General features: G+C 44.7%; 2 protein-coding genes across 2 annotated transcripts in view; both read right to left on the reverse strand.

The window, feature by feature from the left end:
• Positions 1 to 10,571, reverse strand: LOC134757672 (WD repeat-containing protein 87-like). Its single transcript, XM_063701189.1, has 3 exons — positions 10,444 to 10,571; positions 6,455 to 6,732; positions 1 to 6,103 (listed from the first exon to the last, which is right to left on the reverse strand). Exon 3 carries the CDS (start codon positions 5,137 to 5,139, stop codon positions 1 to 3), a length of 5,139 nt encoding a protein of 1,712 aa, XP_063557259.1. The 5' UTR covers positions 5,140 to 6,103; positions 6,455 to 6,732; positions 10,444 to 10,571.
• The window catches only part of LOC109024266 (WD repeat-containing protein 87-like), a 20,634-nt gene continuing 16,034 nt past the window's right edge, over positions 10,057 to 14,656 (reverse strand). Inside the window, exon 7 of the mRNA XM_055369252.2 lies at positions 10,057 to 13,287. Within this exon, the coding sequence (XP_055225227.1) occupies positions 11,488 to 13,287 (1,800 nt within the window). The 3' untranslated portion in view covers positions 10,057 to 11,487. The remainder of the gene's footprint in view (positions 13,288 to 14,656) is intronic.

Below are 14,656 nucleotides of genomic sequence, written 5' to 3' on the forward strand. Positions count from 1 at the left end.
TTAAAATCTGTGGCCTAGGCTCATTTTCCCATAGGATCCCAAAGTCCTAATATTAAGCCCAATCATAGTAAGAGTAGGAATACTGGGCAGCCTCTCAATACGGTGAGGACTGAGTTGTGGTAGGCTTTTCCAGGCAAGTTCTAGGAAGCCATACTGGGCAATGCCCTCAGGTTGGATAATATGGACTTTGTTCTGCCCAGGGAGGGGTACTACATCCTGGAACTTGAGGGGACCCGCAGGGTCACGGGAATGACCACAAAACAGGTGGTAGAACAAGCGCTCACCATGTGCCAGCTCCTTGGTCTTCAGGGCATTTTTGTAGATGGTCTCTTGGGGTTGAAGTTCCTCTCTCTGCAGTAACTCTAGTAGAAGCCTCTGGATTCTGGGGGACTTAAGTTGGTACAAGTCCATGAGCTGATAGAACTGTTCCATCCAAGCAGCACTGTCTTTTGCATATCGCTTCTGCAGCATCCGCAAAACATGGTACAGTGCCACAAACGTCTCCCACAAAGGCATCTCTTCCTTCTTTTTAGAAATTGGTTGTGCCTTCTTCTCCAATTTGGGTAATTTGGGTGGCCTGCCCATACCCTTAAAAGCCCCGAGATCCTTCTGGAACATTAGTGCTAGAGTTTGTTTGTCCACAGAGGCATGGGCACCTGTGAAAATGTCTCCTGTGGCAGGATAAAAATGTTGCATCTCCATCTCTTTGAGGGCATCAGATAACCGTTGTACCCGCGCGCTCCTGTGAGGCTCTCCCAAAAGATGCCAGTTTATAGCTTTGGGGACTTGAATCCTCGTGGTAGTTGATGGTATCACTGGAGCAGGGATGGGCAGTGCTACCTTCTTTGCCGTTGGAAATTTGGAGCTCTCACCCTTCCTCATCAAGGCTGGGAAGTCCTTCTCAAATACCAAGGCTAGAGATTTCTTATCCACAGAGGGACAAACAGCTGTAGGAACATCCCTTGTGACTGGATAAAGGTGCTTTATCTCCTTGAGAGCAGTGGATAACTGTTTTGCCTGTTTCTTCCTGTAGGACTCAGCTAAGAGATGCCAGCTGAGAGCCTGTGGGGTCTGAGTCCTCTTGATGGCTGATGGTAATACTGGTTTGGGCATAGAGGATGGCCCCAACCACTTCTGTGTTTCTTTTCTTCTAACTGGAGGAATCTCTTTTAAGGGCACTGGACTCAAAACCTCCTTACAAGTTTGTAATATATCAGTGTGACTTAACTCTAGGTTCTGCCTGAGATGTTTAGCAATGACCTTAAGATTGGACATACGCATCCATTTCAAGTATCTCTTTGAAGTAAAGTCTCTGAGGATCTGACTCAGTCGATGAAAACTATCCCTGGAAAGTTGCTTTCCTGCTTCCAGCCTTTTTAAGGCATTGTTAATCCAATCCTCGTCTGAGAATCTTGCTTCTGAGAAGGCCGGCCTTCGATATCTCCTATCTGGCATTTCAGGTGAAAAGGCTGGGGCTGGAGCTGGAGCCTGACCCTCAGTTTTCCCCATCAGAGAATCCTGATACCCCAAGAACCACTTCCATCTTTCACCTTTGGGTCCGTGTTTAGGTTTCTGTGGTTCCATGAAAGTATCAGGTAATTGAAACTCTGGCCTATGGAGACCTTCTGGGACCTGGGTCTCTAAGCCTGTTTCCATGGCTTGTAAAAACATACCCCTGGCTTTCTCCAAGAGTTCATTCTCTTCTCTTCCCAATGAACTTGTCACGGGGTGTACTCCAAGAAGTTGACTGCCCTCTCTGTCTTCAAAATCCAAGTGATCCTCTAACACTTTCAGGGGCGTTGCCTCTTTTTCCTCCAGGGTTACCTGGAATGGTATTTTGGAGGTGCTCTTCAGAACTGTTGGCCACACAGCCTTGTCCATAAGTCTGGAGTATCTCCTTACATCAAGCAAGCCCTCTCTCTTAAAATGCATTTCTCCTTTAGCTGTACCCTCCCTTTCCTCAGCAAGATCCTCACCTTCAGTCACCAGCCTAGATAATCTCACTTCTTCCTTTGAGAACTTTGTTTTCAATACTCTCTCCTCTTCTGAGAACATTGCCTCCATAAGCCTGCTCTCCTTTTCCTTCTCTTCACTCAGGCTTTCCACATCCTTCTGCCTTTCCTCCTCCTCCTTCTCTTTTTCCTCCATTTCCTCTTCCTCCTTCTCTTCACTCAAGCTGTCTTCTTCCTCACTCAAGCTCTCCTCCTCCTCACTCAGGCTCTCCTCCTCCTCCTCCTCACTCAGGCTCTCCTCCTCCTCACTCAGGCTCTCCTCCTCCTCACTCAGGCTCTCCTCCTCCTCCTCCTCACTCAGGCTCTCCTCCTCCTCACTCAGGCTCTCCTCCTCCTCACTCAGGCTCTCCTCCTCCTCCTCCTCACTCAGGCTCTCCTCCTCCTCACTCAGGCTCTCCTCCTCCTCCTCACTCAAGCTGTCCTCCTCCTCCTCACTCAAGCTCTCCTCCTCCTCCTCACTCAGGCTCTCCTCTTCCTCCTTCTCATTCCAGCACCCCAACTCCTCTTCGCTAAGGCTCTTCTCTTCCTCTTGTAGGCCCTCTTTTTTCTTACTCAGCCTCTCTTTCTCCTTAGTCAACCTCTTTTCCATTTTCCTTTTTTGAGTCGAACCCTTTTCCTTTAGCTTCTTAGCCAAGTTATCCTCCAATTCGTCTTCACTTGTACTTGCTTTCTTCTTCTTAATCAGACGTTTCCTTTTCTCTTTCTTGGGCAGAATATCCTCCTCTTTCCCCTTCTTAATTAGACCTCCCTCTGTTTCCTTCTCCGTCAAGCTCTTATATAAGTCCTCAAATAGTATACCTCTGAGATTATCTAATAACCACTTCATCTGAGTCTTGTCTAGTTTATGCTCCTCAACTCTCTTCAGAAGCTCCTCTACCTGCCTTTTTTCTAACAAATTTGTCTTCTGAAACTCCTTTAACGTAGTCTGTACCTGGATTTTATTGAACAGTATCTTTTCCTGGACCTCCTCTAATAACTTTCCGTCCTCCTCCGAGCTCTCTTTATCAGTTACCATTCTCTCTTTGGTGGCCAGTCTATCTTCTAGTTTCCTATCTTTCTGAGCCTGTTCCTTCTCTTCTTCAATTATTTCCTCCTGTTCCTTAAAAAATTCCCACCTGCGGCCATCAATTTCACTCTTTTCTATAATGGGTGATGTCTCTCCCTCAGTTATTTTTCTTTCTTCTGAAGGAACTGTAATCAATTCTCTAACTATTCCTGCCAGGATCCCAAACAGTTGATTCTCTTTCATTCTTATATTTTCTTCCCTGGAGCGAGTCTCTTTCTCTTCAGAACCAATCCCTTTTTCTATATCCAGTTTTCTCATTGCCTGTTTTCTTTCCTCTTTGGTTTTCTTTTTTTTCTTGGCAACATCCCTCTCCTTGGTCGTAATGTCATAGGCCAGTTGCCTGTCTTCCTGGGACAATTTGCCCTCTTCTTTCATAATTTCTTTCTCTTCTTGGGTTATTTTTTTCTTTTTCTCAGTTATGCCAATTCCTTCCCTGGCCGTTGCCTTTTCTTTCTCAGCAATATGACTCTTTTTCTTGGCCAGTTTACTGTCTTTTGGGGCCTGTCTCTTTGCCAATGCCCTTTTCTCTATTTCCTTGGCCTCTTCCTCTTTTTCCTGGAACTGTTCCTCCATTTCACCAGCCTGTTCCTCCTCTTCTAGGGACAATTTCTCTTTTTTCCAGACTCGTTGTTTTTTTGGCTCTACCTCTTTCTCCTCTTTCCAGGACCGTTTCTTGTCTTTCTGACTCCATACTCTCTCTTCGTGGGACAGTTTCTCCTTTTGTAAGGCTAGTTTTTCCTGAATCCATTGTTCTTCCTCAATTGCTTTCTCATCTTTCTCAATCTGTTTCTTCTTTTTCTCAGCTTTTTTCTCTTTTCCTATGGTCTGTTTCTCTTCTTTTGGGGACCCTTTCTCGATTTCCTCTGTGATTTTTTCCTCTTCAGAGACCTGTTTTATTTTTTCTCTGGCCCATTGTTTTCTTTTCTCAGCTTCTTGCTCCATTTTTTGAGCTAATTTCTCTTCTTCTTTTGACAATTTCTCCAGTTCTCCAAACTTTTCATTGTCTTCTAGGTACAGTTTCTTTCTTTCCCAGGCTAACTGTTTGCTCTCCTCTTTTTGAGCCTGCCTCTCTGTCTGGTCTTGTTCTTCCTGTTCCCCATAAAGGGCCTCTTTGCCAAACCATTTCTCTTTTTGGATTAATTTACTCTCTTGCTCTGCCAACCTCTCCATTTCTAATGTCTGTTCTCTCTCTTTCCCAGACAGTCCTTCCTCTTCTCTAAACCAATGATCCTGAACCAGTTTCCCCAGTTCCCAGGCCTCTTTCTCCTCTTCCTCAACATGTTTCTCCTTTTCCCAGATGTGTTTCTTCCTTTCTCCAACTTGTTTCTCTATGTCTAGGATTAGTGCTTCCTTTTCCTCAGCCACTTCCTCCTCTTCTTCAGCCAGTTCCTCCTCTTCCCAACCCAGTTCCTTCTCTTCCCAACCCAGCTCCTTCTCTTCCCAGGCCAGCTCCTCCTCTTCCTTAGCCACCTCCTCCTCTTCCCTAGCCAGCTCCTCCTCTTCCCCAGCCAGCTCCTCCTCTTCCCCAGCCAGCTCCTCCTCTTCCTCAGCCAGCTCCTCCTCTACCTCAGCTAGCTCCTCCTCTTCCCCAGCCAGCTCCTCCTCTTCCTCAGCCAGCTCCTCCTCTACCTCAGCTAGCTCCTCCTCTTCCTCAGCTAGCTCCTCCTCTTCCCCAGCCAGCTCCTCCTCTTCCTCAGCCAGTTCTTTCTCTTCCTGGGTCCTCATGCTTTCCTCCTGGGCCTGCATTTTTTCCCATTCCAACCTTTCCCTTTTCAGGATTGGCTTCTTCTTTTTCCTGATCACTTCCTTTCCTTTCCTTAGTAGTTGTCCCCTTTTTCCAGTTAGTCTTTTTTCTTCTAGGACTAACTTCTGATCTTCCATAATTAATTCCTTTTGTGGGGAAGCAGGTATTTCTTCTTCCTGGGCCATTTTTTCTTCTGGATGGGTCAGTTTCTTTTTATCTTTGGTTGGTTTCTCCTTTCTCTGCATTTTTTCCTCTGGCTCTGTCAGTTTCCTTTCTTCCTTAGCTATTTTCCCTTTTTCCTTGGCCAGTTTCCTCATTTTTCTTTTAAATTTCCTTTTCTCTAAGACTAAGCGATCTGCTGGGAAAACAGCTTTCTTTTTCTTTCCTTCTTGAGAAAATTCCCCATCTTCCTTTAACACTTTTTTATCCTTTCGTTCTGTCAATACTGCTGTCCTTTTGTCCTTGACAGCCTCTTTAATGACTTTTTTTTTATGGTGGGTGTTTCTTCCAATACTCTGTCATCTAATTCTAATGAGACTGAGCTTGAATCCTTTAAAAGGGGGCATATCTCTTGGAAGAGAGTCCAGCTGGGCTGTCGGTCAGCAAGTATCACCCTAGCCAGGCCTACCAATTCTTTGCCCAGATCCCTTAACATTCCTGGATGGGAACTTGCTATCCTTGAAATGACAAGAGAGCAAATGCCATCCCTCCAAGATCTGGTGTCTGGTCTACCTGCACGTCCAGGAGTCCCAGCCAAACCCGGGCTCTTCTTTTCACTTTTCTTCCTTTTACCTTCTTCTTGCTCATCAATTTTTATGATGTCTTCCTTAGGTTCTTCTGTAGTCACCTCTGAAATATCCTTCAAATCTTTTTTCTCTTTCCACAGCACATCTGCTATTCTGCCTTTTCTCATTGCCTTTTTCCAAAGCCTTTTAATGTGTTCTTTTCTTTCCAGCTTAGAGATCATGTCTCCATAATCTTTCATGCTACCTTGATCTATGGCTTCCATGGCGTCTGTGGCCTCCAGGGCTTCTGTGGCCTCCATGGCCTTTATAGCTTGTAAAATGACCTCCTGCTCTGTTTCAGCATAATCCTGGGATTTGACTGTGCTTGGAGAACTCAGTGGTAGCTCTGGCTCTAAGGTAACATGTTGGGTTTCAACTAGCTCTGATTTCCCGGCCTCTCTTTGTTCACCTGCATCTTCTGAAGGCATCAACACGGAACTAGACATTTCCAATTTTGTCTTTCTGTGCTTCCTGGCAACTCTCAGGTCCTTTTTAACTGCAGAGATATTGGGAGAAAAACAGTTAACAGAAACACAGAGGTCTTGAGTAAGATCCTTTGTAAAATCTAATTCATTGAGCTACCATAAGAGATACAAAGCAGGGGGACTAAGGCTTTATGATATGGAAATGCTCGGTTTCATCCCACCATCCATATTCTAACAAAATAAGAGCTTGGTATTTGCTGTGGGGTAGATCTTTCTCAGGAATGTCACTTTCTGTGAATAAGATTCTCCCACTGAACTCCATTCTCACTAGTATCCTTTCATATACCTTGGCCTTACCCACCCTGCCTTTTGGGGCCCTGAGGTTGGCCCCAAACATGCCCCATATATCACCCTATACATACTAAGCTTTCTGCTCCTTGCTTGAAAATGTCTCTTTCTTTTCTTTGGTTTGGTGATCTTTACAGGTTCTGACAAAGGTATGAACATGTCTTCAGAAAAGACCTTAAGTTCTTCAGACCATGGTATATCAAAACAAAAAGTCTTACAAAAAGACTTTTCTCTTTGTAACAAGGTCAAGTTTTCATTTAGCTGCTGCTCCACATGAATAAGCAGGGACTGTATATCTTCAGCTTGAATATTCAGCAGTTGGCCCAGAGTGATTTCTCCGATAATTTCTTGCCTATATAAGTCAAGGGAAAAGAAGTACAGTACTAAGCTAGTGATAGAACAAAATTCAAAAAAGAAAAAGTTACAATGGAAGAGAGGGATAAAGTAGTAATTTAGAACAGGCTGAAGTAAAGTCTGGTTAAAGAAGAAAGAATGTGGCTGGATGCAGTGGCTAATGCCTGTAATCCCAACGCTTTGGGAGGCCAAGGTGGGTGGATGACTTGAGGTCAAGAGTTAAAGACCAGCCTGGCCAATATGGCGAAACCTCGTCTCTACTAAAAATACAAAAATTAGCTGGGCATGGTGGTGGGTGCCTGTAATCCCAGCTACTCGGGAGGCTGAGGCAGGAGAATCACTGGAACCTGGGAGGCAGAGGCTGCAGTGAGCCAAGATAACATCACTGCACTCCAGCCTGGGCGACAGAACGAGATTCCGTCTCAAAAAAGAAAAAAGAAAGACTGAGGGATGGCAAGGAATGTAGTGCCACATAACTCGTTCTATTGTGCGTTGCTTTATTATGCTTCACAGACGCTGTGTTTTTCACAAATGGAAGGTCTGTGGCAACCCTGCCTAGAGCAAGCCTCTCAGCGTCATTTTTCCAACAACGTGTGCTTGCTTCTTGTCTCTGTCACATTTTGCTAATTTTGATAGTATTTCAAACTTTTTCATCATTATTATTGTATCCATTTTGGTGATATGTTATCCGTGATCTTCAAAGTGACTATTGTAGTTGTTTCAAGGCACCGTGAGCTGCACCCATGTAGGATGGTGAACTTAATCAATAAATGTTGTGTGTATTCTGACTGCCGTATTAACCAGCCATTCCCCCATCTTTTCTCGTCAGGCCTCGCTATTCCCTGGGACACAAGAATATTGAACGTAGGCCAGTTAATAGCCCTACAATCTCCTCTAAGTGTTCGAGTGAAAGGAAGAGTCACATGTCTCACTTTAAACCAAAAGCTAGAAATGATTAAACTTAGTGAGGAAAGCATGTTGAAAGTCCAGACAGGCTGGAAGTGAGGTCTCCTGTGCCAAACAGCAGGCCAAGTTGCAAATGCAAAGGAAATGTTCTCGAAGCAAATTAAAAGTATTAGTCCAGTGAACACACAATGACAAGAAAGCGCAACAGTTTTATTGCTGATGTGGAGAAAGTTTTAGTGGTCTGGATAGAAGATCAAACCAGCCACAACGTTCTGTTAAGCCTAAACCTAATCCAGAGCAAGGCCCTAACGCTCTTCAATTCTACGGAGGCTGAGAGTTGAGGAAGCTGTGGAAGAAAAGTTTGAAGCTAGCAGAGAATAATTCATGAGGTTGAAGGAAAGAAGCTGTCTCCAGAACATAAAAGTGCAAGGTGAAGCAGCAAGTGCTGATGGAGAACCTCCAGCATGTCATCCAGAAGACCTAGCTGAAATAACTGATGAGGGTGACTGCATTAAATAACAAATTTTCATTGTAGACAAAACAGCCTTCTATTCAAAGAAGATGCCATCTAGGACTTTCATGGCTAGAGAGGAGTCAATGGCCGGCTTCAAAGCTTCAAAGGACATGCCATGTCTCCTGTTAGGGGCTAATGCACCTGGTGACTTTAAGTCAAAGCTCATGTGTATTTACCGTAATGAAAGTCCTAGGATCCTAAAGAATGGTGCTAAATCTACTCTGCTTGTGCTCTGTAAGTAGAAGAACAAAGCCTAGATGACAGCACATCTCTTTATAGCATAGTTTACTGAAGATTTTAAGCCCAATATTGAGACCCACTGCCAAGAAAGATAGATAATTTTCAAAATATTACTGCTCACTGACAATGTGCCTCATCACCCAAGAGATGTGATGGAGATGTATAAGGAGATTAATGTGGTTTTCATGCCTATTAACACAACATCCATTCTTCAGCCAATGAATCAAGGATTAATTTTGACTTTCAAGTCTTATTTAAGAAACACATTTTGTATGGCAATAGCTGCCATAGATAGCAGTTCTTCTCATGGATCTAGGGAAAGTAAACTGAAAACCTTGTGGAAAAGATTCAGCATTCTAGATGCAATTAAGAATACCTGTGATTCATGGGAAGAAGTCAGGTATCAACATGAACAGAAGTTTGGAAGAAGTTAATTCCAACCCTCATGGATGACTTTCAGAGGTTCAAGACTTCAGTGGAGGAAGTACTGCTGCAGTTACTTGTGGTGGAAATAACAAAAGAAATAGAATGAGAAGTGGAGCTTGATGATGTGACTGAATTGCTGCAACCTCGTGATCAAACTTGAATGGATTAAGAATCTACTCCTGGTGAAGATGCTTTGAACATTGCTGAAAAGACAAGGATATTAAAATATTACATTAATTTAGTTGATACAGCAGTGGCAGGGTTTGAGAAGACTGACTCTAGTTTTGAAAAAAGTTCTATTTGAGTAAAATGCTATCAAACAGCACCACATGCTACAGAGACATCTTTCATGAAAGGGAGAGTCAACTGATGCAGCAAACTTCTTTGTCTTATTTTAATAAAATGTTATACCCACCTCAACCTTTAGCACCCACCAGTCAGCAGCCATCAATATCAAGGCAAGACCATTCACCAACAACAAAAAAATGACAACTCGCTGAAGGCTCAGATGATCATTAGCAATTTTCAGCAATAAAGTGTTTTTAATTAAGGTATGTGCATTGATTTTTTTTTAAGATGAAATTTTGCTCTTGTCACCCAGGCTGGAGTGCAGTGCTGCAATCTCAGCTCACTGCAGCCTCCGCCTCCCAGGTTCAAGTGATTCTTCTGCCTCAGCCTCCTTAGTGGCTGGGATTACAGGTGCCTAGCACCACGCCCAGCTAATTTTTATATTTTTGGTAGAGACGGGGTTTCACCATGTTGGCCAGGCTGGTCTTGAACTCCTGACCTCAGGAGATATGCCCGCCTCGGCCTCCCAAAGTGCTGGGATTACAAGTATGAGCCACCATGCCCGGCTTGTGCATTGATTTTTTAGATATAATGCTACTGCACACTTAATAGACTACAGTCTAGGGTAAATATAACTTTTATATGCACTGGGAAACTAAAAAATCCATGTAACTTGCTTACTGCAGTATTCACTTTATTGCAGTGGTCTGGAACCAAACCCACAATATCTCCAAAATATGCCTGTAGTCAGTGGGACACATGATGCTTCTTTGGTTGGGAGATTTGTGGACATGAGTCTTGAGGAATCTTGAGAAATTGAAGAAATGATGGAAAGACAGGCTAGTCAGCGGTCAGAAGGAAAGGGGTAGGTGCTGGGTAAAAGAGCAAATTGAAACAAAGAACAAAGGGGGAGGAAGAGAATTTATTTATTTTTATTTTTATTTTTTTGAGACTGAGTCTCACTCTGTTGCCCAGGTTAGAGTGCAGTGGCACCATCTCAGCTTGCCGCAACATCCGCCTCCCGGGTTCAAGCGATTCTTGTGCCTCAGCCTCCCGAGTAGCTGGGACTACAGGCATGCACCACCACACCCGGCTAATTTTTGTATTTTTAATAAAGACAGGGTTTCACTATGTTGGCCAGGCTGGTATCGAACTCCTGACCTTGGGTGATCTGCCTGCCTTGGCCTCCCAAAGTGCTGGGATTACAGGCATGAGCCACTGTGCCTGGAAGGAATAGAATTTAAAAAGCGTTTTTGAAATGGGAAGAAACAGTCAGATTTTGGAGGATAGGAGATGGAAGGAACCAGAAGAGGAGAAGGTCACCATCCAACTTACTGCATTTTCTGGAGAGTTTCTTGTTTCTTCAGCAGGTGTACCAGCCTGGTCTTGGTTTGGATGCCTGTGACTTACCATAAGGTATAAGGCCTTAGCCCGCACATTCTCATCACTGTCCATCAATCCCATAGCCAGTGGAATAGCAAAATGATGGTTCATGAGGCCTAGCCTATCCAGCACCTCCCAGGCTAGTTCACGGATACGTGGATTGGAATGGGTTGTATCTTGTAGGAGGCGATGGGCAGTCTTAGAAACCAACTCTGAAGATATCTGGCAAGTGGCAAAAATACGTTTAAGTACCCTAAAATATCTCTTGTATTCCTCTACAGAGCAGTAAATTGTGAGGTTGAGGATGGCCTCTATTAAATCATCCATAAGCCTTCCACTATATTTTCTTCTCATCCAATTTTGGTTTGCCATGCTTTCAAGAATATCGAGGGAAGTTCCTTTTCGCACCTTGGATTTATCCTTTTGTTGACTCCTTGAAATTTTCTCTTCTACTAGAGTCATAGATGACAAGTCCCAGTCCTTAACTTGGTAGGATGAATACAGATCACAGTATAGGAAGACTGGGGTACCCTCAGGCCAAAGGCGGGCACGGATCACTGAGTTGGGGATGTAGCCATCAGGAGCAAAGGGCCATTGCCGCCCTTGACCAAAGAAGCACTGTAGCATTTGGTAGGCATTGAATCCATCGCAGCCAGCCAGCTGCAACGGAGCAGGAACCTCATGTCGGGGATGATTATACTTGGAATCAAGAGTAGAGAAATCAATATCCTTATCCTCCAAAAGAGGAAATTTGGTCTTTTGAATCACAAGGGATGTGCTTCTCTCTTCTTCTACAACATGAGGCACAGTATTGTCAAAAGCAATGAACCGTTTGTTGACAAGGGTCTCTAGCCCCTGTAATTCCTGCCACCCTTTTCCAAGGTAGACAAATCTGGGTACAAATACTGTTTCAAACATAAAGAAGAAGCTAGGAAGGAAGGGTTTAGGGACTTCTTGTATTTCATCTGCATTTTTTAGGATACGCAGGTGAACCAGCTAAGCTGGAGGGAGCAGCTTTAAGCAAGATACTATGTAGATACTCTGGTTGAAAGTCAACAACAGGTCACCTCGATTATTGGCAAAGCAGAGTGGTCCAAAATGCAGGGCTGAGTCGAACTCGGTTACAAGTCTACCGTGGAAGTCCCAGATCCGGACTGAGCCATCAATGCCACCTGTGACAAAAAGTTTCAGGGGAAGGCAGACATCAAATGAAGTGATGTCACACTCATGCAGGCATTTTGTCTCTCTCCACACAAAGCTCTGTTTTGATTCTGAAGATGTCAGAAAGCCTTCATAGTGCCAGAGACGCCAGCAGTAGCTTTCAGTGATGGCACCCACAGAACCTGGCAAGAGTATCACACGTTTTAGGGGGCAGCCACAGAGGATTTTGCTGACAGGCTGAAGGACTACCTTGTTCACCTGAAGCACGGCCTCTGTCAAGTGTATGATGTTATCAATGCCATAGGAACAGAGCAAGGCGTTTTCCTGAGGGCCTTCCAGGGTAGACAATGCCAATACTGCCCCAGAGTGAACAGTATTCTCTATTCGGGCACAACTATAGTGGGAAAGGGTTCTCACAATGCCACTGTCATGCCCACAGAACATCAATCCTCCTAGGCCTTTTTGCAGATGGGACCTCCCATAGGCCAAGCATCTTACTCTATCCTTACGGTCTGCTGAAGTGCACACAAGATACTTGGCCGTACAAGGAGAGCATGTTGCATCAAACACCAGCACCTCTGAACTGCCTATTGCCAGAAAGAGTTCCTCTCTCTCTAAGTCATAGGCCCAAGCCAAAGCCTTATCCATAACAAGTAGAGGCCAAGTGATAACCAGGAGATCCCCTGTTGCTGGAGACAAGAAGCGCAATAAACCATCCTCAGTGGCACATAGAATCCGAGTCCAGTTATGGCCGCAGCAGACCCGCTGCACCTGCTGGGGAGCAGAACCACAGACATTGAAGAGGCTATAAAAGTAGGGAAGGTGATGCAATGAAAAACTGTAGGTGGTCTGGCAGAAAAAAGTGGTATTATCAATAAACTGCAGTCTCTGAAGATCCTCGTCAATATTCAGCTGCCGCAGCAAGTTCCCATAAGTGAGATTCCATTCCCTCACTATGCTTTCACTGCCTGCTGTTAGTAAGGTGTGGATCTCTGGCCGGCTATGGATACATATCACTGATGAGGAATGGGCTTGAAAGCTGTGGAGGAAGTTACCTTGGTCTAAACCCCAAGCGTGGATCTCTCCAGACCTGTTTCCAACATAGAAATTGCCCTGAGAGACACAAGTAAAGGAGCAAGTGATGGAAGAGCCACTGGCGACAGGAGTGAACTTCTTCACTTCTTCCAGCTGGCCCTGACCCCGGTGAATGAAGACCCTCACTGTATCCTCACACAGAGCCAACAGGGATCCCTGGGGGCCATTCAGGGAAAATCCCTGTACAAGCTCATGATCAGCCATAGGTACTATTTGAGCCATCTCGATGCCCATGCCATTTGGTAAGATAAACCAGGTAACCACAGCCCCCAGGGTACCAGATAGCAGCAACTCAGCTTCTGGATCATAGAAGAGGCAGCTGGTGGAGAAATGACAGGGCACTGTACCCAGAAATCTGAACGCTCGACGGTGATCTCCAAAAAGCCTCAGGTGCATGTCACCACAGTAAGCAATTAACATGTGGTAGGAACCTGTGTGGACCATTGCTTGAATGGGCGGCAGCTGATCCATCATGCGAAGCCTCATCTTCTCTACCATTCCTTTCATTTCTGTACCCTTTTTCTGTATCCAAAGTACTGCCTAGAAGAGGATGAGAGATGAAAGCCTGACTGTGGAGGTGGATCATTTCCCAAAGTGTAGGGTAGGGAAGCCTGAATATTCAGATCCCTGTTCCCTCTGGTGTGACTAAGGAAAGACTAGACAGCTTGACTTTAGGAATCTCCTAGTACAGCAGCCCCCACTTACCCATGGTTTCCCTTTCTGTGGTTTCAACTACCTGTGTGGTCAACTGCAGTCCAAAAATATCAAATGAAAAATTCCAGAAATAAACAATTCATAAGTTTTAAATGGCATGCTGTTCTGAGTAGCAGAATGAAATCTCAGGCAGTCTCATTCCATCCTGCCTGGGACTTGAATTATCCCTCTGTCCAGCCTGTCTACACTACATACCCTATCTGCCTGTTACGTCACTTAGTAGCCATTGCAGTTATCAGATTAACTGTCACAGTATCGCTGTGCATGTGTTCAAGAAACCCTCATTTTATTTCATAATGGTCCCAAAGCACAAGAACAGTAATACTGGCAATTCAGATATGCCACAGAGATGCCACAAAATGCTTCCTTTAAGTGAAAAGGTGAAGGTTCTTGACTTAATAAGGAAAGCAATTGTATGCTGAGGTTGCTACAATTTATAGTAAGAACGAATCTTCTCGGCCGGGTGCAGTGGCTCACGCCTGTAATCCCAGCGCTTTGGGAGGCCAAGGCGGGCAGATCACGAGGTCAGGAGTTCGAGACCAGCCTGAACAACATGGTGAAACTCCGTCTCTACTAAAAATACAAAAATTAGCTGGGCATGGTGGTGCGTGCCTGTAATCCCAGCTACTCAGGAGGCTGAGGCAGGAGAATCACTGGAACCTGGGAGGCGAAGGTTGCAGTGAGCCAAGATCATGCCACTGCACTCCAGCCTGGGCAGCAGAGTGAGACTCTGTCTCAAAAAAAAAAAAAGAAAAAGAAAAAGAATGAATCTTCTGTGAAATTGTGAAGGAGGAAAGAGAAATTCATGCTAGTTTTGCTGTTGCACCTCAAGTGCACGCATTATGGCCATAGTGCATGATAGCACTTAGTTATGATGGAAAAAGCATGAAATTTGTAGGTGAGCCACATGAACAGAAACATGTTCCAATTGATGGCAGTCAGGTTTGGTACTATCTGCAATTTCCGATGTCCACTGGGGGCTTGGAATGTATCCCCCATGAATTCGTAGGGACTATTATACTAGGAATTGGGTATGTGACAGAAGCACCATGTTCAAGGCCCTTTTCTTGGCCTTCAGTCTACTTGATGGAGAATATGAATTCTGAGGGCCTGATAACATGAGGTGAAGAAGGATCACTGCATCCAGTCAAACTGGGATATGGAGATGGGTACTAAAATGAGCTAATTCACAGTC

This window comes from Gorilla gorilla, chromosome 20 (genome assembly GCF_029281585.2).
Source record: "Gorilla gorilla gorilla isolate KB3781 chromosome 20, NHGRI_mGorGor1-v2.1_pri, whole genome shotgun sequence".
NCBI classification, from domain to species: Eukaryota; Metazoa; Chordata; class Mammalia; order Primates; family Hominidae; genus Gorilla; species Gorilla gorilla.

Excerpts from the sequence above, each read along its gene's own strand:
- LOC134757672 (XM_063701189.1), bottom strand. The coding sequence starts at position 5,139 with ATGAGGAAACTGGCCAAGGAAAAAGGGAAAATAGCTAAGGAAGAAAGG.